At 49.1% G+C, this 23,594-nt stretch overlaps 9 protein-coding genes across 9 annotated transcripts; 2 read left to right on the top strand and 7 right to left on the bottom strand.

The window, feature by feature from the left end:
• Positions 1 to 88: 88 nt before the first annotated feature.
• Positions 89 to 1,966, bottom strand: N7446_013137 (uncharacterized protein; the record flags this gene model as incomplete). Its single annotated transcript, XM_058521879.1, has 5 exons — positions 89 to 1,209; positions 1,264 to 1,445; positions 1,510 to 1,637; positions 1,691 to 1,761; positions 1,813 to 1,966. The coding sequence occupies 5 exons, from the start codon at positions 1,964 to 1,966 to the stop codon at positions 89 to 91; spliced, it is 1,656 nt and encodes a 551-aa protein (XP_058365356.1).
• A 2,746-nt stretch (positions 1,967 to 4,712) lies between these two features.
• Positions 4,713 to 6,250, bottom strand: N7446_013138 (FAD-dependent oxidoreductase; the record flags this gene model as incomplete). Its single annotated transcript, XM_058521880.1, has 3 exons — positions 4,713 to 4,807; positions 4,861 to 5,549; positions 5,622 to 6,250. 3 exons carry the CDS (start codon positions 6,248 to 6,250, stop codon positions 4,713 to 4,715), a joined length of 1,413 nt encoding a protein of 470 aa, XP_058365357.1.
• A 239-nt stretch (positions 6,251 to 6,489) lies between these two features.
• On the bottom strand, positions 6,490 to 8,116 carry N7446_013139 (Zn(II)2Cys6 transcription factor domain-containing protein; the record flags this gene model as incomplete). Its single annotated transcript, XM_058521881.1, has 3 exons — positions 6,490 to 7,236; positions 7,299 to 8,000; positions 8,057 to 8,116. The coding sequence occupies 3 exons, from the start codon at positions 8,114 to 8,116 to the stop codon at positions 6,490 to 6,492; spliced, it is 1,509 nt and encodes a 502-aa protein (XP_058365358.1).
• A 486-nt stretch (positions 8,117 to 8,602) lies between these two features.
• N7446_013140 (palmitoyltransferase YKT6) lies at positions 8,603 to 9,499 on the bottom strand (the record flags this gene model as incomplete). The annotated part of the gene is made up of 6 exons (XM_058521882.1): positions 8,603 to 8,638; positions 8,693 to 8,785; positions 8,836 to 9,205; positions 9,268 to 9,291; positions 9,348 to 9,406; positions 9,479 to 9,499. The coding sequence occupies 6 exons, from the start codon at positions 9,497 to 9,499 to the stop codon at positions 8,603 to 8,605; spliced, it is 603 nt and encodes a 200-aa protein (XP_058365359.1).
• Positions 9,500 to 9,868: 369 nt separating this feature from the next.
• N7446_013141 (RNA helicase SLH1) lies at positions 9,869 to 15,901 on the top strand (the record flags this gene model as incomplete). The annotated part of the gene is made up of 1 exon (XM_058521883.1): positions 9,869 to 15,901. The coding sequence occupies one exon, from the start codon at positions 9,869 to 9,871 to the stop codon at positions 15,899 to 15,901; it is 6,033 nt and encodes a 2,010-aa protein (XP_058365360.1).
• Positions 15,902 to 15,960: 59 nt separating this feature from the next.
• On the bottom strand, positions 15,961 to 17,022 carry N7446_013142 (uncharacterized protein; the record flags this gene model as incomplete). Its single annotated transcript, XM_058521884.1, has 2 exons — positions 15,961 to 16,522; positions 16,613 to 17,022. The coding sequence occupies 2 exons, from the start codon at positions 17,020 to 17,022 to the stop codon at positions 15,961 to 15,963; spliced, it is 972 nt and encodes a 323-aa protein (XP_058365361.1).
• Positions 17,023 to 17,540: 518 nt separating this feature from the next.
• On the bottom strand, positions 17,541 to 19,519 carry N7446_013143 (uncharacterized protein; the record flags this gene model as incomplete). The annotated part of the gene is made up of 2 exons (XM_058521885.1): positions 17,541 to 18,638; positions 18,692 to 19,519. The coding sequence occupies 2 exons, from the start codon at positions 19,517 to 19,519 to the stop codon at positions 17,541 to 17,543; spliced, it is 1,926 nt and encodes a 641-aa protein (XP_058365362.1).
• A 1,561-nt stretch (positions 19,520 to 21,080) lies between these two features.
• pfy1 (profilin) lies at positions 21,081 to 21,880 on the top strand (the record flags this gene model as incomplete). Its single annotated transcript, XM_058521886.1, has 5 exons — positions 21,081 to 21,108; positions 21,175 to 21,190; positions 21,343 to 21,427; positions 21,525 to 21,659; positions 21,749 to 21,880. The coding sequence occupies 5 exons, from the start codon at positions 21,081 to 21,083 to the stop codon at positions 21,878 to 21,880; spliced, it is 396 nt and encodes a 131-aa protein (XP_058365363.1).
• A 558-nt stretch (positions 21,881 to 22,438) lies between these two features.
• N7446_013145 (uncharacterized protein) lies at positions 22,439 to 23,127 on the bottom strand (the record flags this gene model as incomplete). Its single annotated transcript, XM_058521887.1, has 5 exons — positions 22,439 to 22,735; positions 22,788 to 22,803; positions 22,870 to 22,918; positions 22,975 to 23,001; positions 23,097 to 23,127. The coding sequence occupies 5 exons, from the start codon at positions 23,125 to 23,127 to the stop codon at positions 22,439 to 22,441; spliced, it is 420 nt and encodes a 139-aa protein (XP_058365364.1).
• Positions 23,128 to 23,594: the final 467 nt, after the last annotated feature.

Below are 23,594 nucleotides of genomic sequence, written 5' to 3' on the forward strand. Positions count from 1 at the left end.
CAAGGCATGCTATAATACTTAGGCAGATATGGTATTTCATAAGCAGTACATCACACACGCTCATAGCCCACAATCGAAAAAACTGGACTTAGATGATAGAGCGCACAACTCGCAAAGGAGCAGCCTTGAACCACTCTCCCCAGGAGGCATATTCGACTTTCGGTGGAAGGTCAACATCCAGTGAACCATCACGCATGCCACTAACAATATCGATCTTATCGACAGAGACGAACCATCCACCACGGTCCAGCTTTGGGTCTTTGCTTAGCTTGGTGTAAATTAGCCAGACTACAAACAGAAAGATGACAAGAGGTGCAGCGAGATAGTTCTCAAAGAATCCCTCTGCATCTTTCGGGGCAACAGAAACGTAAAACTCGGCAATGAGACACAAAATGTTAAGCGATAGACCGATCCAACTTCCAATAACGCCAAATGGAGCCGCATATGCGAGTTCCTTTGCCGTGTGTCCATTGGCCTTCCAGGCGGAGCGGAAGCGGATGTGTGCGAGACAGATACTTCCCCAGATGAAGAAGTTTGAGATACCAGACAAGGCAAGAAGCCAATTAAAGATGGTACTTCCGGACGATGCCTCGTTAATGAAAGCGAGGAATCCAAAGGCGATCTGTAGAAGAATGCAGTAGAGGGGGCGCCCTCCCTTGTCGATGTATGCCATGAATTTTGGCGCCATGCCCCGTGCAGCCAGAGCTTGGATAGTCCGACTTGATCCATAGGTAGCAGAGTTGGCGACACTGATGACTGAAATAGTGATAATCGCATTCATGACAGAGGGCAGACCAGCGATACCAGCATTCTTGATTGAGACGACAAAAGGCGAGGCCTTGGTGTTGGCGCCCGAGGCTCCGAGCAGCCATTCGGCGTTTGAAGGCACAATCAAGCCAACAATGAATGTTCCGAGGACATAGAAGACCATAATACGCCAGAAGACCTGTTTCGTCGCTTTGGGAATGGACTTGGCTGGGTTTGCGGCCTCGGCAGCAGCGAGACCAGCCATCTCTGTTCCACCAAAGGCAAACGCAGCTGTAACAAAGACTGAGCAAAAGCCCTTGAAGTCCGTGAATGCGCCTGGGTCACGCCAGTATTTGGTTCCGATATAGCCTCCCTGTGGTGCACCGCCGCAATCGATAACGATTCCAAGGATAATGAATCCGATCACTGCAGTGATTTTGATCATTCCAAGGACGAATTCAACTGTAAATTGTAGTTAATATTAGTTGTATCCGGGAAAGCCATGACTTGTCTTACCTTCTCCATAGCCTCGAACGCCGAATATTTGGATGGAAGAGAGCACAACCAGGAACACTGCTATCCATATACCAACATTTAAGTCGTCTCGCCAATACTGAATGGTTATACTAGCAGCCGTGAGCTCGAACGGTAGAATAATCAGCCATCCGATAGCGTAATCCCAGCCAACCGCGAACCCCCTATTATGATAGTAAGATCAATCGTTAGTCTCTGTGATTGTGACTGGATGCTTGGAGTACCAACCAGGCTGGACTAATGAACTGGACACAGTATGTGAAGAAAGCACCGTTGACAGGATATAGCACGGCCAATTCTCCCAGAGCTTGAACTGTGAGAAGAAGCATTCCTCCAACAATCAAATAGCAAAGCAGCTGATTGGGGTTTTGTCAGTGACTATCATGCGTAGGAACTGTAGTCAACATACCAAAGCGCCAGGCCCGCCCGTTCTCAATGCACTCCCGGTACTAACGAACAGACCAGCACCAATAGCACCACCTAGTCAATCAAGTCACCATTTGAACTCAGATACGTTAGACTATCACCTACCGACGGCAATCATCTGCATGTGACGATTCTTGAGATTTCTCTTCAGGGGATTGATCCCGCCGACCGACATATCTTCATCGGCAGAAGGGAGACTCTCGGCAGGCTCAACAGCCATAGCTGCTTTCTTCTCGATATCCATCTCCGTGGCAGTCATATTGGTTGAGCGTATGGCACTTGCCGGTTACAGACAAAAACGGCTGAGGTAAGAAAACTACTGGGGAGGGGGGAGGCTGACAATATATACATATTCGACAGCACAGGGACGTGAATGCCATGATAGACATGATACCATTACACCAGCTCGTGGCGCCCGTCCCTTCGTCCCCCGATCCCATACGGCAAGGAGAAGATAAGACTCTCAAGAAACTATAATCATATCTTAACCAATCACAGTGGATGCCAAGAGATATTGTTTAAGCTTAGCTTAGACGCCACTTTTGAGGTTAGAGTATTTACCCCGGTGTATACATGCGTATTATTGGATGTATCTCTGCGTTCCCGTTTATTTCCCGTTTATACTTCGGACGGATCCTCTGCTTTAGGGACCTGGGCCGGACGATACGGGCTAAAATGTACACAATATAGTGATTTTAGTCTGGCCCTAGATAAGAACTGCACAATTCGGATCTTCCCCTTAAGTGTACCACAAGGGAGTAGGGTTAAGTGTGTATGACCTGGGGTTTTGAGTTCTAAGTGTGCCGTGTATTCGAAAATTCATCCCGTTATCTAGCGAAAGAACTCATAGATTGAATGACACTCGGACCCCTAGGCATAACATAGCGCTCCAAGCGGAGTATCAGCAGTGCCCATGTCGTGAATTTAGTGGTTGCCACAATCATAGAAGCTGCAAGGCGTCTTCTGGAAGGACTTTTGCTTCTTACGAGTCAAACTAAATCCCAATGGGGGACTGTGCGGTGATAACATGGTGTGATCTTATCACGGACCAATACTATCCCTGGAACGGTCAAATTGCCTCAGTCAGGGTTACAGAAGTATATTTTCCAAATTCCCAGGGCGCTAGACTGGAAATTTGCCCCTTTTCCAAGGAAATATAAGCCGTCGCATTGAGAGGAGGGAAGCACGAGATCACTTCTGGCTACCCGCCCCGGTACACCCAATCAATGGAGACATAAATTAAGTTCACCAATGAGATACTGGATAAAGGCCCACTAAATCGGAATGAATAATAGCGTCAGGGATATGGTGCGCACGTACGCTAACGGAGAGGATTATAATGATATTACTATTTTGCTGCGGGCCTAGGCTCTTCATCCCTTTAGGATGCAATCTATGTTTTCCTTTGGTAGTTGTACTATCACTAGGGAGGAATGGGACCGAAAACATGTTGAGATTGCTGTGAAGCTGTGGGGCTAGTCAGGCTTTGAGGGGCGTTCAGTTACACTGTGACAGCTAGGACCCTCTATTTCAATTTCTGTTTTGTTTAGTCTCTCATTCATACCAAAAAACACGTGCTCACACCTAGACAAGTTGTAGGAAAGTTGTGCTATCCTCGCAGATAGAGGGGAGATAGAAATACGCCCTTACTCACTCTCTCTATTAGTATACTGTACATCCTTTACTTGGTGGAATACATCGTAACCTTCTTGGCCTTACGTGATCGTATCAAAGTTTGCACCAATAATCCGTCTATATGATTTCGGTAATGCGGTCTATTTGAGCAACAGGACGAAAAGGTCGGAGTTTGCTTGAAGTGTCCGAAATAATCCGCTGACTATCTGCGAGACAAACCTCATGTGCAATGACGAAGCCATGAAACCCACCTGGGCGAAGTTAGCCTCTTCCAATTAATAACACTACTAAGAAGCACTCCGGAGAAACCAAGAGTTAGGCGTTGCAAGAGATCGTCAGGAACCAAAATACTCTATGATTAGTTTCAGCTCGGCGGCGGAACTAGGTCCGTTTCGGACACTATTACATGAAGACCAACTTTACGCTGATCGATGATTGTTTGGCAAGAGGTACTTCCGTCATTTTGCGCATCTTTTCATGATGAGCTCCAATTTCTCTCATGTGTGCAATAGAAGTTCAGGATATGCGACTGGGCCGTAGCTGTAAGGTAACATGGAAATTTTGAACCAGCGCTGCTTCATGAATGACGAGGTATTATCGCTATCTTCCATGTTATTTGTACCTATAATTAGAAATACCTTGGCTGCAACTGACCTACCAAGGTAGCATGGTGGGTGATTCCAGGTGATACGGTATGCGCGGGCATTCCACTCACCTGGGTGGTTCTCTGGGTTTGCCTATGTTATTGGAACCTTGGAAGTTGATCTTCAAATTGAGCGCCCATCAGTCACCGAGTATAAAATTCGGAATGGCCAGGTTAAAGTCCGTGAATCTGCATCTCAACGTGGGGAATTCAGCCGTAGCCCATTTGAGAGTACAGAAGGGCCCACGACCGGGGTGGTCAGTTTGGTGAAGTGGGATCTCCGGTAGCTCTCCAAGCATTTGTTGAAGTGCCTTGGAATGTTGGAAAGACTGACTTTGTTGAGTGGGATGTTTATGGAAATACAAAGGTTTGTCCCAATAGACTTTGGAGCATCCAACACAATGGTCAATCTGAATGTCACTCACACTTAACACGAAACCTATGTATACATCCCAAGCATCAGAGTTGCATCTCATCAATCCGGATAGATAGGTCCCTATTTCTTGGCATATGACCTAGGCCGTGAAGGGTCGTTGTTAAAGGATAAAGACATTGTCTTGGGGTCCTGGCTAAGCCATAAATCTTGCTTACCTCCAACGCAAGATTTTTCTGAGTGTAATTTTAGGCAGAGAAATAGAATTTAGATTACAATAAGAGAGCGGTAGACATGAAGTGCATTCACAAATATCAACCCCCTATCTATCTGTAGAAACTTCGAGTTCTTGCTTTATTTCCCGCTAGCAAGGACTTGTGCAACTTGCTCAGCGATGTTGTAATTTGTAACCTTGCGAATCTGGCTGGTCATGAGGGCAGGGAAAAATCCTAGCAAACATCGTTAGCATGGTTCACAGAGTACTTCCAGAGTTCAATCTCACCGATAAGCTTCATGAAGGTGTACATCGAGTACTCCTGGAACAATCCCATTTGACGCTTTGTGTTTTGGGTTTTTTGGGCAAATTCCAAGATACTTTTTACACGTGGCTGTCGCAAAGAGGTATATTGTTGTGCGGCTGCTCGAATGGCCTCTTTCTGGCTCTTTGGAGACATCTGCGTATCATTTTCACCACCCATGTGGAGATAATGAGCCAAAAATAGAACGAAGGCTTCGACATCCTCTAATGCCTGCGAAGAGCCCTGTCCTGAGCTTGGCGGTAGTGCATGTGCTGCATCGCCAACGAGAACTACCCCATCTCGCTCCCATGTCGGAAGTGCAGGAGAAGTCCACGTTGGATACATGTTCTCCACGTGAAGTGATTGAATGATCCTTTGAACAACGGGGTCCTTCCAGTTCGCGTGTCGCTCGCGAAGCTGCCGAGTAACATCCGCCATGTCTAGGGTTTTGCGGTCTGGGCATTCTTCAATCTCGTAGGTAGACCACCAAGCGAGTGATTCCCCGGGCTCAGAAACGTGATATGGCGAGTCGCGATTAACAGCAGACTTTTCGCTCTCAGAGTAGAAATAACCGAAGAAGCCATTGCCACCGAATATGAAGTTCATCGATCCTTTTTCGACAAGTCCTTTGACATCGGCTGCAGGAATGAATCCACCGACACCAACGAGACCCCTTCGGCAAAGGTGAGCAATGAATTTACTCTAAAGACCGTTGGAAAGGGGGGAATAAGAAGGGCTCACTTACTCATAATGGGGAGGATATGGGTCTTCTTTTGCATGTGGGAAGAGGGCCCGCTTGGCGGTACTCTGGACACCGTCTGCACCGATGACCAGATCTGCTTCCACCGAGGGAGTGCCGTCGGCAAAGTAAATCAGATTTTTCCCTTCGGGGCTGGCAATCACTTCCGATATTCTTTTGTTGATAATGTGCTCGTCTGGAATCCTTGATCGCAGCGCCTGCCAGAAGAAATGACGGCTAGTCGCCACCATGTACATATGTTCAGGATTGTCAACGTCGTTATCTGATGGAGCTGTTTCCATTGTGACAAGCCGCCATCCATTTTTATTTTTCATATTGGAGGTGGCTGTGACATACCCACCGCGAACAACGTCCTTCAACAAATTCTCATCAAGGCGCCTGAGAACATTCAGCCCGTTGGGGCCAACGGCGAGTCCACCTCCAACGAGAAGGGTCGAAGACTGTGTGTATTCCTCCTTTCTTTGATCCGCTGTCACATCCAGGTTTGCGCTGTATGCCTCATAGATAATGATCTCATGCGCTTCATCAGACCCAGAAGGGTTTGGAAGATGCTTTCGCAACTCCAGATACGCTGCACATCCAGCGATGCCAGCTCCGATGATAATAATCTTCATTGTTATAGCCCAGGTAGTAACACGGGTTCGAAATAGAAGAAGGCAATCGAGATTCAAGAGCTGTGAAAGAGCAGTTCCAAGCCAAGGTCTTATAACACCGAATAGAGTTCAAGCATTATGCGGGTCCGCAAAGCTAGCCTGATATGGCCTAGCGCAATGATTAAGTTGTTGGTCCATAGGTCTGGATCACGGGACTTGCAAGCTTGCTCCACTTATGCAACAATAGATCTCGCGTAATGTCAATTTGATGGATCCCGCATCTTCTTAGATGTTGCCACATAGTGATCAAATATGTAGGACGCCACATGCGCAAATAATTCTTTGGATCTTGCTGAAGAGCCCATTGGTTCGTTGTCGTCGCTCTTTTCATAAGCATTTTCCGGGATGGGAGGATTCCAAATTCTCATGATCCTTAAAGGAAATCCCAACATTAGCGATCCACGGCCAGAAGATGGGCCTGGAACTGCTGCAATGAATTCTTTGGCTGACAAGATTGACTGCGCATGTCGCTGGATGCGTTCCTCGTATAGATAGGCAGATGTTGATGACAGGAAAAGAAGCCGAAGGGCTATCAGATTTGCAGAGTCATACACCGAGCCCAGAGCAGCTGTAGGCATATCTGTGTGAATCAGCAGAGGGAAATGACTGGGGTTGTATGGGTCTTCATTTGTATGCTTTTTGTTGGCGTTCATCCATTCGTTTGCAGGTGCTTCCACTGGACTCGGCATGGAGATACATTGCGACCACCATTTGTAGAGTTGGAATATCATGTCCAGCACCATGGTGTTCAGCCTTTCCTGCAGCCAGTCGTCCGTATCGGTTGTTGCTGTTATAATCTTGTCTGCGACTGAAAGGCACGGGAGTAAACGGAATAGAATATCGATAAGCTCGTCAAATGCTGTTTTTGGATGTATCTGAAAAGGTATGTTTGTCCATTCAGGTAACGCAAAGGCATGCTGCTCATTGCGATATATTGAGGCAACAAACTTTAAGTCGGGACCTTCAGTTAGCAAACCATCGCAAAGGCAGAAGGAACGTTTAAGCCCACTGTTAGAAGTCTGAGATGACGAAAAAGCTGGTGCAAAAACCCGTCGCGGCAACTTTCGGGCCCACCTGCCTCAAGCATCTTCGATGCACCCTTGACATGCTGAACCCAGGCGTCTTCGGATGTACCAGCGAGATGCTCGAAGTGGATAAGCATTACAGCAGCACATATCACATCACCAGTGAAGTGGGAAGAGGCTTGTGATAGTAGGCCATGTAAGCCCCGTAGGGCCCTTGAGTACCATTTGCATGCTTCTGCTTGAATGGAAGGATCCTGTGATAAAGTGCCATAGAAAAACATGGAACTTGCTCGAATGGAATCTTGTACCAGACTCATCTTGGGTGCAACGGTGAAAACAACAAGCTCATCCAGCCAGGTCGGCGGTTGTCTAGTAGATACCGGTGCTTTGAACCCAAATGATTCAATAAAATGGGACACAAACAGACGATCAAATATATTAGCGCGACTCGGTTGGTAACCAGTTAGAGGCGAAGAGCGCCAGAGTTTATTAAATTCCAGAAGGTTGTTCCTGGAAACCTGCTGAGAAACATGCTGAAACATTTGGTCAAGTGATGTTGGCATAGCAATAGAGCTCGTTCGTGGTTCGGTTGGCGCAGAGTGAACGAAGAATGCACCTCTTCGAGCACCTGAACAGCGCAGACCCTTCTTCGCGCATGATATACATCGTGGAAAGGCTTCATCGCACTGGAAGGAGATATAGTTAGGTTCAACGGAACATACTTTGGTTTGGAAGAAAACACCTTTACTTTGCGCTGACGACATTCGTAGCAGCCCTTGCTTCTGCCTGAAACGTTCACCATGTTGCACCTAGCACAGGGAATGTCGCACAGGTCGCATTGAAGGCAATGTGAATTATTTATGCTGTGGGTCAAGGGGTGGTAGTAGACGAAGTCGAATCCGAGATCTTGGTCCAGGACGCGGTGTTCATAACGTAATCCGCGTATGAACCCGAGTCCGCCACTCGAGGCATCACCTTTTGACCTTATATCCCCATTGGAGATTTGCGTAGTCGCCTTCTGTGGTAGCAGCGCTTAGTACATAGAAACCATCGTACTTACGTCTAATTAAGACTATGCTCACAATTCACGGCAAATTCTATGGCGAAAGGGAATGACTGTAGAAAAACAGGACAATAGAACATCCACATTAATGAGAGCTTCATATCGACATCAACAAATGAAACCTAGTATAGCTGCAAGAATGCATCTTTTCAATGTCTGATTACACGCATAAAGTAAAATTCAACAGCAGGCATAACCATCTTCGCTATCCATTCAATACTCATCTTACATCAAAACGCAGCATGAGTTCTGCTTCTTGGCCTAGATTCATCAAATTAGTAGAGATCCAAGAATGCATAGTTTTGAGGCACAAACCTGGGTATAGAACATCTTGCTCTGGGCTGACAGTCCATCACTCTTGGCAACCAACGAATCAATCTTTTCCCCGCGCTCCAGAACACTCTCGATCTAGAGGATATTAGACTGACGGAAAGCTATCCATATGGATGGGAGCATACCGTCTTGTGGAGGACAATTTTGGTCTCATCAAGCTCCTGCTGGATCTTCATGATGCTGTCTGCCTGGGTGGGATCCTGGTACTTGATGATGTATTCCTTAAGAGCTGGCAGAGGGCAAGCATTCTCGCGGAGAGCAGGATCCGAGAATGAGGTCCGAGGGTGCTTGGCGAGGAATTCATCCACAATCTTGCCAAGAAGTTGGTGGGCGACCAAGGCAGGATAGTCACCATCGGTAACGATGATACCGGCAACACCCTCTGTGCGACCGTAGGCGTGGAATGTGTAGGCCTTCTCCTCAATATCCTGTCGTTGTCCGGCCTTTGTCTTCTCTGCGACGGTTCGGTTGAAGAGCATCAAGAATTCATCGTAGCTGGTGGCGTGGTGGAGTTAGTGACATGTACGTTTCGGGCCGAGTGAGACTGGCGAACCTACTTCTGACGAGTAAAGCGCGAAAAGCTGTGTGTTATTAGTAAATGTTCTGTACACTGTGCGGAAGGCTGTGAATGACATACCTGCTGAGGTCCTTTTCCCCGCATAGTTGAAGAGCCGGAGTGGTATCATTCCGGAAAACCTGTTAAGTATAAGCGTCAGCACTACATGAAGCCTTCTATTGACAAATACAAGACTGTGAACTGAGACATACGCCCATGTAAAGGATCTTCATTGTGACTTCGAAGATCAGTCGACCACAAAAGAATAGGGAGGCAAGTGAGGTGTCGGCGATGGTGGGGCCTTAAGGCGTAGCTATTTATCGGACGGTGACCTGATATCGCAAGGCCAGGCAGAGGGGAGCACAAAGTCAGCGGTGAAGTTGGAAGTGGCGAAGCAAGGTGAGTGAGCTTGAAACAGGGTCCCTGAGTCCGATAACAATGATGCGCCCTCCGCATTGTCGCCTCAGGCCTGAGCTGTACACCGCTCTTGTCATGCGACCGGCCAAGCCCTGCGGCTCTGCCCTATGTCTACTTTTGGCTTCTCCCCTCATTCTCCGTTGCTTTTGTCTCTGGCAAAACAAAACATCAGTTCGTCCTTCACCATGGATAATATCTTGGCCACCGAGTCGCAATGGCTGTCGCAGTTGGCAGCCATGCGCCAGGCCATCGCGGACCTGAAGCTCCCCCAAGAGCTTCCCCAAGAATCGATCGGCTATGGAAGTGATATTGATCTGGATATTGACGACGACTATTCCTCACCCGGAACAATCGATGACGTGTGGGATATAATCAGCTCGGACGATGAAACCTTTGACGACTTGGATGAGCTCGACAGGTTCGACGAATTCCTTATCGAACAAGAATCCCCCTACAACCGATCATGGCTGGAAGATAAGTGCCAGGACTTGGCCATTCGAAACTCGAGCATGGATGCGACAGAGTTATGCCAGCAAATCATCACCACCTTGGCTGCCGACAGCGACGACGAGGAACTACAAATGTCTCTCGCTGAAATTGTTGGATTCGATGATCTGGATCTGGTTATTGAACTTATTGCTCACAGAGGGGAGGTCTTGTCCGACAAAGGACCCCGCTTGGAATCGCAGACAGATGGACTTATGGCTGGAAGGCTTCAAACTAGAGCGGAGAGAGAACATGCATTGCGCCAACGCGACTTTGAACATAAGAACGCGGCGTTGATGCCAGCGCAGAGCCGGTCAGAGCCTGCCTACCCACATGTTTTCAAACAGCACACTTCTGGGAATCTTCTTTCTGCCAGTGGCAAGAAATACGGGCTGCCTCTGGGTAGCAAGCAGATTGAAGAACCGAAGTACACCGAGTTCGAGATCCCAGCTACGAAAGTCGGAACCCTAGGAAAAGGCCAGAAATTGGTTGAAATTGCTAGCATGGATGGCCTGTGTCGCGGCACTTTCAAGGGTTACAAAACTCTGAATCGCATGCAGAGCTTGCTCTACGATGTCGCGTACAAAACCAACGAGAACATGCTGATTTGTGCTCCCACCGGTGCGGGTAAGACTGATGCCGCCATGTTGACTGTTCTCAGCGCCGTTGGAAAGAACACCTCTCCAAATCCCCTGGAAGACCCTGAAGCAACTGAGTTCACGGTTCGAGTTGACGACTTCAAAATTGTCTACGTGGCTCCGATGAAGGCTTTGGCCGCCGAAGTGACAGAGAAGCTAGGAAAGCGGCTAGCCTGGCTGGGTATCAACGTCCGCGAACTGACTGGTGATATGCAGTTGACCAAGCGGGAGATTGTTGATACCCAGATCATTGTCACCACCCCTGAGAAATGGGATGTCGTGACACGGAAAAGTACCGGAGACACCGAACTTGTCCAGAAGGTTCGCCTGCTCATCATTGACGAAGTTCACATGCTGCACGACGAGCGAGGAGCGGTCATTGAATCTTTGGTCGCTCGTACCCAACGTCAGGTGGAAAGCACGCAGTCATTGATTCGTATCGTCGGTCTGTCAGCTACGCTTCCGAATTACACTGATGTTGCGGACTTCTTGAAAGTGAACAAGATGGCGGGCATGTTCTTCTTCGACTCCTCATTCCGACCAGTGCCTTTGGAGCAACACTTCATCGGTGTCAAAGGGAAGCCAGGCTCTAAGCAGTCCCGTGAGAACATTGATGGTGTAGCTTACGAAAAGGTTCGCGACATGTTAGAGAGAGGTCATCAAGTGATGGTCTTCGTGCATTCCCGTAAGGATACCGTCATGACTGCCAGGATGCTCAAGCAGCTGGCTGCCGAGGAAGGCCGTGAAGACTTGTTCAGCTGCCATGATCACGAAAACTATTCCAACGCCCTTCGTGACATGAAACATGCGAAGGCGCGCGAATTGCGAGACCTGTTTGCGAGTGGCTTTGGAACGCATCATGCAGGAATGACCCGCAGTGATCGGAACTTGATGGAGCGAATGTTCTCGGATGGTCTGATCAAGGTTCTTTGCTGTACTGCGACATTGGCATGGGGTGTCAACCTTCCAGCTGCCGCTGTGGTCATCAAGGGTACCCAGTTGTATAATCCCCAAGAGGGCAAATTCATCGACCTGAGTATTCTCGATGTCATGCAGATCTTTGGTCGTGCAGGTCGTCCCCAGTTCCAAGATACTGGTATCGGTTTTATTTGTACTACTCACGACAAGCTAAATCACTATCTCTCTGCCGTCACTGCGCAACAGCCAATCGAATCTCGCTTCTCCAGTCGGCTGGTGGATAACTTGAACGCTGAAATCTCGCTCGGAACTGTCACGTCTGTTCCTGAGGCAGTGCAGTGGCTCGGCTACTCATACCTCTTTGTGCGTATGAAACGTGAGCCACGCAACTATGGAATCGAGTATGCCGAGCTACGCGATGACCCGATGTTGGTCCAAAGACGTCGGCAGTTGATTATCCAAGCTGCGCAGGTGCTGCAGAAGAGCCAGATGATCATCTTCAACGAGAAGACGGAAGATCTCAAAGCCAAGGATGTCGGTCGCATTGCAAGTCAATATTACGTTCTGCAGAGCAGTGTCGAGATCTTCAACGATATGATGCGTCCGCGATCTGGCGAAGCAGACGTGCTCAAGATGATCAGTATGAGTGGTGAATTTGACAACATTCAATCCCGAGACAGCGAGTCGAAGGAGTTGCAGAGACTAAGAGATGAAGTTGCACAAACTGAAGTGGCCGGTGGAAACGATACACCACATGCGAAGACGAATCTCCTATTGCAGTCTTACATCTCTCGTGCCAAGATCGAGGACTTTGCTTTGGCATCGGACACTGGCTATGTTGCACAGAATGCGGCACGTATCTGTCGTGCGCTTTTCATGATTGCACTGAATCGTCGCTGGGGTTATCAATGCCAGGTTCTCCTGTCTCTTTGTAAATCGATTGAGAAGCAGATTTGGCCATTTGATCACCCATTCAGGCAGTTTGATTTGCCTCAGCCTGTCCTTCGAAACCTCGACGACAAGCTGCCTGCTACCTCAATCGAATCTATGAGAGAAATGGAGCCTGCTGAGATTGGGCAGCTTGTTCACAACCACCGAATGGGGAACACATTGTCCAAGCTATTGGACAACTTTCCTACTCTTAGCGTCGAAACTGAGATCGCTCCTCTTAATCGAGACGTTCTTCGTATTCGGCTGTCCATCTATCCAGAGTTCACTTGGAACGACCGTCACCATGGCGCGTCCGAGTCCTTCTGGGTCTGGGTGGAAAACTCCGAAACATCGGAAATTTACCACCATGAGTATTTCATCCTCAGCCGGAAGAAGCTTTACGATGACCATGAACTCAACTTTACCATTCCGCTCTCTGATCCACTGCCGAGCCAAATCTACATTCGTCTGATTTCTGACCGTTGGCTCGGTGCTGAGACTGTTACCCCGGTTTCATTCCAGCATTTGATTCGCCCAGACACAGAGAGTGTGTATACGGACCTCCTCAACCTTCAGCCACTGCCTGTTTCGGCTCTGAAGAACCCCATCCTGGAAGAACTGTATGGGCAGCGTTTCCAGTTCTTCAACCCAATGCAAACGCAAATCTTCCATCTACTATACCACACACCGGCCAATGTTCTCCTTGGCTCTCCTACTGGTAGTGGAAAGACTGTGGCAGCCGAGTTGGCCATGTGGTGGGCCTTCCGCGAGAAACCTGGCTCCAAGGTTGTTTACATTGCACCTATGAAAGCCCTTGTCCGTGAGCGTGTTCAGGATTGGCGCAAACGTCTCACTGGACCCATGGGCTTGAAGCTTGTCGAGTTGACTGGTGATAACACACCTGATACCCGCACTATCCGCGATGCCGATATCATTATCACCACGCCTGAGAAGTGGGACGGTATCTCGCGTAGTTGGCAGACCCGTGACTACGTCAGGAAGGTCAGCCTTGTCATCATTGACGAAATCCACCTGCTGGGTGGAGACCGTGGCCCAATTTTGGAGATCATTGTCTCCCGAATGAACTACATTGCGTCTCAATCTAAGGGGTCCGTTCGCCTCATGGGCATGTCCACTGCGTGTGCAAATGCCAGTGATTTGGCCAATTGGCTTGGTGTCAAAGAGGGTTTGTACAACTTCCGCCATTCAGTTCGTCCTGTGCCCCTCGAAATCTTCATCGATGGATTCCCCGAGCAGCGTGGTTTCTGTCCTCTCATGCAGTCAATGAACCGCCCAACATTCCTGGCGATCAAGAACCACTCGCCAGAGAAACCGGTTATTGTCTTTGTTGCTTCCCGTCGACAGACCCGTCTCACTGCCAAGGATCTGATCAATTACTGTGGTATGGAGGACAACCCTCGTCGCTTCGTGCGCATGTCCGAAGACGACCTTGAGCTGAACCTTGCACGAGTGAAAGACGACGCTCTGAGAGAAGCTCTCAACTTTGGCATTGGCTTGCATCACGCTGGTCTAGTCGAGTCCGACCGTCAGCTAGCAGAGGAACTCTTTGCCAACAACAAGATCCAGATCCTCGTTGCTACCAGCACCCTTGCGTGGGGTGTTAACCTTCCCGCGCATCTCGTCGTTGTCAAGGGCACACAGTTCTTCGACGCAAAGATTGAAGGCTATCGTGACATGGACTTGACTGATGTCCTGCAAATGCTGGGTCGCGCCGGTCGTCCACAGTTCGATACTTCCGGTATCGCACGCATCTTCACGCAGGACTCCAAGAAAGCTTTCTATAAGCACTTCCTTCACACTGGTTTCCCGGTGGAGTCGACCTTGCACAAGGTTCTTGACAACCATTTGGGTGCGGAGGTGTCCGCTGGCACTATCGGTACGCAACAGGATGCATTGGATTACTTGACCTGGACTTTCTTCTTCCGTCGCCTGCACAAGAATCCATCTTATTACGGTCTGGAGATCTCGGCTGAGGAGCAGAACACCATGGCAGCACAGGCCACTGCGCAAGAGTTCATGATAGAGCTTGTTGGGAAGTCGCTTAACGATCTCGCTGAGTCGTCCTGTGTTCTTGTGGACTCCGCCACTGGTGAAGTCGATTCTACGCCCTTTGGCAAGATCATGAGTTACTACTATCTATCCCACAAGACGATTCGGTATCTCATGTCCCACGCCAAGCGTGATCCGACCTTCCAAGACGTCCTGAGCTGGATGTGTTCTGCAACTGAATTTGACGAACTGCCCGTCCGTCACAACGAAGATCTGATCAACGCTGAACTAGCTCAGAACTTGCCCCTGTCAATCGACTGTATGGGCGACGTGCCTCTGTGGGATCCGCATACGAAGGCCTTCTTGCTCCTGCAAGCATACATGTCACGCATTGACCTTCCAATCACGGATTACGTTGGTGACCAGACATCTGTGCTCGACCAAGGCATCCGTATCATCCAGGCATCCATCGACGTCATGGCCGAGCTCGGCTATCTTCCCGCTTGTCAGATGCTGATGACACTGCTTCAATGTATTAAGTCAGCTCGCTGGCCAGAAGACCACCCGCTCTCCATCATGCCGGGCGTTGGTACTGAGAAGCCACCACAAGGTCTCCCAGGCACTCTAGTCTCGCTCTCGTCGCAGCCCACCGGCGCAGTTGTCGCTCTGGTCAAGAAATTGCAGCTCCCATTCAACTTCACTCGTGCTGCTTCCCAACTTCCCCAGCTTTCTGTCTCAGTCTCGAGTGTTTCTGAAAGGGGTATGACCGTGTCACTGGTACGACGCAACGCCCCCACAACCCCCGAATGCAGAATCTACGCACCTCGCTTCCCTAAGCCGCAGACCGAAGGTTTCTTCTTGATTGTCTGCAGCGCGACACCGAATGGCGGCGATGGTGAACTCCTTGGACTAAAGCGTGTATCCTGGCCTCCAGTCGCCAAGCGCAATGGAAACGGAAATGGCAAGGACAACTCCGGTGCTGGATCCAGTCGCGGTGGACCTTCTAACGACAAGAACAAGAGTGGATTGACTGTTCGCTCTTCTGTCAAATTCCCCGAAGGCATTCTCGCACAATCCTCCTCGGCTACAACTGCCAACAAAGCCCGCGTCAATATCAAGGTCATTAGTGACTCGTACGTTGGAATGGTCTGGGCAGTCTCCAATGTGGAAGTCGATCTTGACAGTGGCATCGAGACTCAGCTCGTTACAGAGTCAAGCGTTCCTACAAAGGAATGAGAACATATCATAGAAACTCATGATCAAAGCACATATCAAACTCTATGTACATAAATGCATTAAATTCCATGGTCAAGAGAAACATTAAACCACTTCCTCAGAGCCATAAACCTCCCTTCATCACCCTCAAAAGAATCAACAATCCTAGTCCTCCCACCCATGTTCAACTTCACAACATTATTGACCATCATAACCTTCCCAACCACAAAAACATCACCATCTCCCACAACCCCGTCCCCCTCAAAAATGCTCAGCCCCCTATCCTCCCCATTCCTCAAAAACCTCACAACAACAAAACTCCTCTTCTGCACCGCATCCCAACTAGTAAACCGATTCATAACCTCAAAATCATCCTGGAAAAACTCCAACTCCGCGAACGAATAGAAAGAATTCCACGGCTTCTCAACACCATTGCGATACTGATAGATCCACACTTTCTGCTCTGGCCTCGTCTGCTTCGGCATGGTATCGTATATCAGACGGACTTGCTGTGGCCCTAGATTCTGTGTGATTTGTCCCGGTATCAGGGGTAGTGGGCTTGTTGCTCCGTCTCCGCCGAATGCTGCGTCGACGTGGTATTCTTGGCCTGTTGGGAGGCGGGTTATGTTTATTATGTGTGTCCTAGTATAGTTAGTACCAACGTCAAAACCAATGTCGGTTTCGAACCCAATATATGCTGTGGTTTGTTCTTTTTTGTCTGATTGTTCTTACCATCCTTTAAACTCCCCCTGTGGTATCCCATCGACCCTCTCCCGGTTCCGGACTCCAGTCATATAAACGGAAAACCCCAGACCGCGGAGTATATGATGGAAGAAGATGCTAACTTCGAGACAGTATCCTCCTCTACCGGACGGAACAGTATCTCCATGGCCCATGAGTTTGGTGTAGATTCTCTCGGGCTGGATCTGTGCTAATTGCGTGGCGGAGTAGTGGCATGTTAGATTGTCGTATGGGAAACGCGTGATCTGGCACCGGAAAAGGTCTTTCAATGCTTGTTCTGTTTTGGGGAAGGCTTGGGGGTTGGTGAGGTATACTGTGTATCTTTCTGGGAGGCCGATGTAGTGTATGTATTTTGTTATTTGCGTTTGTGTGTAGGCTGATGGTGGGTTTGGGGTTTCCATTTTGTTCGTCTGTAGACAGAGAACATGCGAATTGCATCGACGGTTTATGCGGTTCTATTTAAATGTTGGGTTGATTTGCGACCTTGCTGTGTGACTCATTTGTTGACATGTTTTAACCAGGAAGGTTGTAGCGCTAAGTCGAGGTTGGCTTCGATGTATGGAATTGAGTTTGTAAGGATTCATTATTAGAGCTAAATTATGACAAGGATTCGGGATGATTGGCTGCTGTTCGTTCTCTCTCTCTTCTGGAACAGGTATGTGCATCCGAGATGTAGTTATATAAACCACCACCACTCGGACCAAATGATAGTGCTTGACATAAAGATCATACATATGCGATATTAGATAGATATATACAAACAGAATTGTTAAAGCTGAAAAGGAGATATGCACAAGGAATGGAGTATGCCAAAGGGGAATCAGAATATAAGCAAGAAAAATAACAGAGAAAAGGAAGATAAGAGGAAGGGCAAAAAAAGAAAAGAATAAGAAATGTAAAAGAATGACACATGCAAAAATCAAAAAGACTCGATTCGCAATTCCTGCGACACACCAGGCCGATGACCCCGATGAGCATCCATAATCTGCGGCGTCAAGACTCTCCTCTGCACAAACCTCTCATCAGGATCGAAATGTTCAACCTTGGCCCCGATAGGAACAAGCATCTGGCGCTTTCCCCTAGAAACCGATATCGAGCGAGCAATCGAGACCTCAACTTGCGGAATTGCCCGAGGTGGTTCCTGCTCTGACTCGGGCTCTTCATTTTCATTGATTTCAATGGCACCATCGGCATCCGCAAAGGGCAGGCGCGTGGAATCTGCTGGGGAAATGCCCAATCTCGTCGCTGGAGAGGCTGAAGCTGGGGACATGATTCGGTCGATCTTCTGGTGGGTGGCATTTAGTGTTGATGGTGGGCTTAGAGATGTGCCGCTTGTGGTATTGTCTTTGGCTGGGGGTTGTGGTCGAGCTTCAGTTTGGACTCTGAGACGTGGTCGGGCCGGGTGGTCTTGTTTGTGGTTGTCTGGTCTGTGGTCGACACGGTGATGTGTGCTCTGCTTCTGTGGCGAGGCAACCTGGGGTGGCTTTTGACCTGTCTGCGGTTGAGAGTCTTTTCTTGGTGGATGTGTAATCTTCCATGGCTGTTGATCCTGGCTTGGAGCAACAGGGTGAGTACTGTTTTGCTGTTTTGCGAACGAGTTTGATCGAGACTTCTGCGGCGACAGAATGTTCTTCGGTGGTTGAACAATTCGCTGCTGGTGGGAAGCCTGTGGCTCATGCTTGATTGCGGGAAGAGGTTTATCTAGGCTACTAGATGACCGCGGGGTATTTGAACTCGAGCGCTCATTTAGTCTCGGGATGACAGGTGATTCAAATAAAGATGTGCTGTTAATGTTCGAGCTGTTGCGAGAGTGGTTTGCCGATGCCTTAGACGGACTTTCGACTGGCAACGTATTGGACCTGATTAGAGGGCCTGGGCCGCGAGAGAAGTTCTGCGTGCCGAGTAACCGAGCCGCCTTGGACGGCTGTGAGCTTGGGAATAAGGTGAAGCTAGATCTCGCGGGCGACGTTGCCCGGCGTTGTGGCATTGGAGGTGGCGCAGGCGCTTTCAGAAATCCCTATATCATATCAGTAAGTTCTATATCAAGACATATTTTCGGATAAGCCCTACATTTGCGTCCGGGACACGGAGATTGTCCAATGTCTTTGCCCTTCTGGCCAGCAGCGAAGGTCTCTCGTTCTTGTTGACAACGTCGCTGAACATGACACTATATCGCTCCATTTGGATATCCGGGATGTCGACACTCAGCAAGGGCCTTTGAATGGGTGGTTCCTCTGGAGGCGCTTTCCTCCCGCTCAGTGAAAACTTCCGAGAACGTGGAGGGCTTTGATTAACGCCGCCCATGATTGCCTTAGGGTCTACCTCAAAAGCCGGCCACTCTTCCAAAGAATTATTTCTTTCCTTGGGCTTGTTGGACTTCTCGAGTTGCTGAGCCAAGCTTCCATGTAGTTGATTTGATGGCGATGAAAGTGCATTCTTTGCCTTGAACAGTCCCCCAATCTTCTTCCACTTGCTCGGTTTGTAAGCCTGGGGGCTTTGTGTCATTCGCTCTGGCTCGAAGATTGCTGTATCGAACCGAGGCGGCGGTAAAGGTTCATCTTGGTTGATCATGCGTGGGCTACCCAGTGCAACTCCTATCATATACTGCTCGGTCGGTCCGTTGCTAGATGGAATGACTTCATCCGGTGGCGATGTCACTTGAAAGTCGAAATTCGCACCAGGGCCTGGCGGTGGTCTTCTAAACCACCCCTCTACTGGAGAGGGCTGTCGGAAGTCCCATTGTCCAACAATTCCAGCCCGGGTTAGACGTTTTGAAGGTTGATCGTCAAGATCGCGAAGGTCATTCCGGGGCAAGGCGTCGCTATAGGTCAACACGGGAAATGATATAGTCTCGGTGGGCTGGGTGCGAGACGTGACTGTTGTCGTGCCTCTCGCCATCTCTTATGGGTATACTAGGATCCAGCCAGTATGCAATAGAAGATAAATAGTAAGAAGTATAACAAGTTCAGTCGATTAAAATAAGACCCCAGACCTTAATAGTAGGGAAGGAAAAGCCTTCCAGAAGGCGAAACAAAATCAAAGAAAACAAATAACGAAACAGCAGGAAAGACCGATATTAAAGAGAGCAATTAGCGGCAATAGAGTCAGGGTGGAGCCAACAATAACGACGGACTCTGTAGATGAGACAAATATCAGCCCAAGTACTTAATGTCGTGCCGAGCCCAGATTGGCGCACGATGCCACATCTGAAGCATGTCTAGTCTGGGGCCAAACCGGACCAACAAGCGATCAGAGACGGGATCAGAGACGGATCAGAGACAGGGTCAGGCCCACAGACAGGGCCAAATACCAGGGGCAGAGACCTGACAGTCAGACGCCGCAAAAATCTCTAGAATTCGAGGGGCGCCTCAGCGCTAACATCGTTAGCATCGGGGGCTCGTGTGTGATGCTTATTTCGCCCCAGACGAATGGGCGTGTTCCGTCGCGGATTGGTTAGCTCGCTAATACGTTGGCCGGAACCAACGAGAGCTCCGCATCGGCCGAAAGACGTGGGCGTGTTTCACTTATGAAACGACTGGTATGATTCAGGGGGCCTCAATATTGGGGCTGTTGCGCACAATGCATCAAATCTCTGTGGCTGCATTGGGCTGGTTTTGAGTTCCTTCAGCAGCCATTGCTCAGAGACAGGGACATTCAGCTGAAGACTTGACTCATGTCTGGGGGAACTCCAGGCTGTGTGATGCCAAGACTTACTCTAATGCCAATGAGTGTCTGTCTGCGCCTTGGCCCCCTATGTGGTGAGGTGAGTCCTGGAGCGGTATCGCGGCATCTCGTACCCCTTTGAGCTTTGAGAGGAGATTAAACTCTTAGCGAGGTCCTGTAAATCCACCTGCACATGATGAATGAGATGGATATTTTAAATTCCCAGGGATGAAGATCTTCCACGTGCCTGGGCACGTGTGATTCAGGCGCCCAGGCAGAAAGATCGACTGAAGCTACAGTTCATGTACGTACTATAGCTGACGTTATAGGGAACTATGCAGATGCAGGTCTTTATAGCTGTATGTCATGGTTTTCAATTTGCTCAAGCTGCTCAACTTAGCTTGGCTTTAGCTGTGGAGGTCTCTCCCACCGCTACTTTGTATACCTTACCGAGTCACCACCTTGCCTACAGAATCGTACATACAAATCCCTTGAAGATCAAAGCTGAAGATCAGTAAATACCGACAATGCAAGAACTGCCCTGTAGACTATCTTGGAATTAAGCATAACCATATGTTAGCCACAGTGTACATGTAAGAGACGGTTGATCGTCATATGGCGGGGCTCCTCTCCCGACCGCCAAACACCGTTTCCCCCCACTTCTCTCTTCTCCCACAAGCTCTCCTTTTCTGTATATTCGACTCAGCTGTGCCTCTCTCTCTCTGGTCTCTACTCTCTACCGCTGTCTAAACATTCCAGCGTTACTCTCTTAACCCCTACCCCCTTCACTATCATCATGGGTGCCCACTCAGAAGTTTGGCAAGGTATGAATCACCTATACATCCGACTCTCCTTCCACTCTGTTAACATTTCTATCTTCAATACAACAGGCTACGTCGACTCCAGGTACATTTCCACTCATTCTCACCCTGACATACACCTCAACATATTCCCATAACCCCTTCCGCGGACCTCAACGGGCCTCAACGGACCGCAATGGACCGATTCATCAACACGGTTTCCACGCGTGCAGTATGCTGACAACCTCGTTCTCACAGCCTCATGGGCTCGGGTCAATTCGACAAGGCCGGTATCCTCGCCGCTGACTTCTCCGGTCTCGAGGCCGCCTCCCCGGGCTTCACTGTAAGCTCCCAACACTCCCCCAATTCCTGTTGTGTCATGCGGGGTGGGGTCCCAGCATCGGAAGCAACGTCGCTAACACAACTGGCTCCCGATACAGCTCTCCCAGGAGGAAATCAACTCCCTGATCTCCGCCTACACCTCCAGCGACAACGCATTTGCCAACGGTATCTCCGTCGGCGGTGACAAGTTCGTTGTTATCAGGGCCGACGAGCGCAGTGTATACGGCAAGAAGGTATGACATTCAGCTTCTCCTTCTGCTTCTGGGTGCATACGCCAAATCCTAGGACGCGTGCTAATACATTCTTTTTTTTTTCCGTGCAGGGTAAGGAGGGCATCATCGTCGTCCGCGCCTCGGCGTGCACCATGATCGCTCACCACGGCGAAAGCGTCCAGACCACCAACGCCGCAACCGTCGTTGAGAACCTCGTCGACTACATCAACAACCCTCAATAGATTGTTTTTAAAAGCAGCACTGCTAGCAATGATAACTGAATGATATGATGAGAGAGAAAGGGGCTTGTGAAGAATAGGAATGAAGGAGCCTTTGAATATTCCCCAAACACACCACTCCACTTGCACTTGCTGGGTGACGAATCGCTTCTGAATGTTGCCGTTAATATTTCCTGGCTTTTACTGTATTTCTTTGCTTCTGTCTCGATGCGCCATGTTTGGTGTAGACGGGACCATGCACAGGCCATGGAGGTTCTACGCTGATCGTATGCGCAATGTAATTGTCTATCTCTAACATGCATATTAACTTATTTTCCAGCTGTTGGCTTTCAACGCTAGCGTTCACAGGGTCATTATTAATTACATAAAGCTTGAGTTGGCCGTAGTGTATCGTGTCATCCACGTCGCATGTACATGTACAATGTACTCGCACTCGTCCTCGGACATTGACTTCGTAGTCGACGGCGTACCAGTGTAAAGGCAAGTCGAGGTACCCAAGATAAATGCGGCGGGACATTAATCGCGGCCTAGTCCGAGTAGTGTAGTGACATGCACACACGGTTATACAGGGAGTTCGGCATTGCTCCTCCCACCAGCAAGAACCTCCAGACCGCGCTGGATATAAGGTCCGATAACAGGGATGTTGCCAGCGAATTGCCCGATGGTAACGAGGAAATCTCCGAAGAGAATGAACAGGCCGTACAATTCAATCAGGAACCCGGTCAATGGCCAGCGGAAGAGGATGAGGAGGATACCGGCGGCGAAGGCGGCTGTTCCCTTGAGTTTCTGGGGGCGGGTGAAGAAGATCAATGTTTTTTGGACGCCGATGATGAGGGTCAGGCCGATCAGGAAGAGGATCTAGGGATTGTTAGTGGCGTTCGTGTGTGTTCGGGTGGATAGTGTGGCGTACATTTCCCATGGCGAGTCTGTTGAGCAGGTTATGTTAGTGAACAGTTCGTCTTGTAGTATAGCATGTAGGGAAATAGACGTACAATGACCGGTCGAAGAACATCAACACTCCTCCAAAGAAGAACAATCCTCCTGATCTGTTGTTAGCTTTTGGTCTTGTTGGTTTGTTTGGCACGCGACACTCGTACCTGCTGAACAGAAGATCACACCGATCTCTGAGAGATAGATTAGCAAGTATTCTCTCTTTTGCCATATGTATATTTCTGACGAAATAGACATTGGAACAAGGATAGCGACAAATGCGACTGACTCTGGTTCTCTGTTAACCACATGCTAGGCATCTTTGATATCGGCTGGACTGTCGAAATTACGTGGCACTAAGTGGTGCGCAAATCGTCTTGGTAAAATAATGTGGGGCTTGCGACAATTGTCACCGGCGTTTAACAGATTCAGATCGTATTTGTTGGTTGTAGATTAGGGGCAGGAGAAGATGCCAGGCAGACGTTTGCGGTAGGACAAAAGCGGTTGGCGTGTTGGCGAGGTTCGTATGGTGGAAAAGAACGAGTTCTTCAGATGCCGCAGGCGATATCTGAACAAGACAATCCTTTTCAGCTCGTTCTGCAAGATTTGGGAAATAATCACAGGCGCAGGTAAACACAGGCAGTGCGACGCTCAAATCGCCATTTTCTGCCCGCGCCAAGGCCCAGGACGGCAGGCGGTGATAGCTGGGGCCCTTTTGTCGCTGATCGAACTGTCGAGTTTTCTCTTCCTCATCGTGTCTTCGAAATCAGACAGGCTTGCAATTGAG

The sequence above is a fragment of the Penicillium canescens genome (assembly GCF_028828765.1).
Source record: "Penicillium canescens strain IBT 15451 chromosome Unknown utg000011l_segment0_segment0, whole genome shotgun sequence".
NCBI lineage: Eukaryota > Fungi > Ascomycota > Eurotiomycetes > Eurotiales > Aspergillaceae > Penicillium > Penicillium canescens.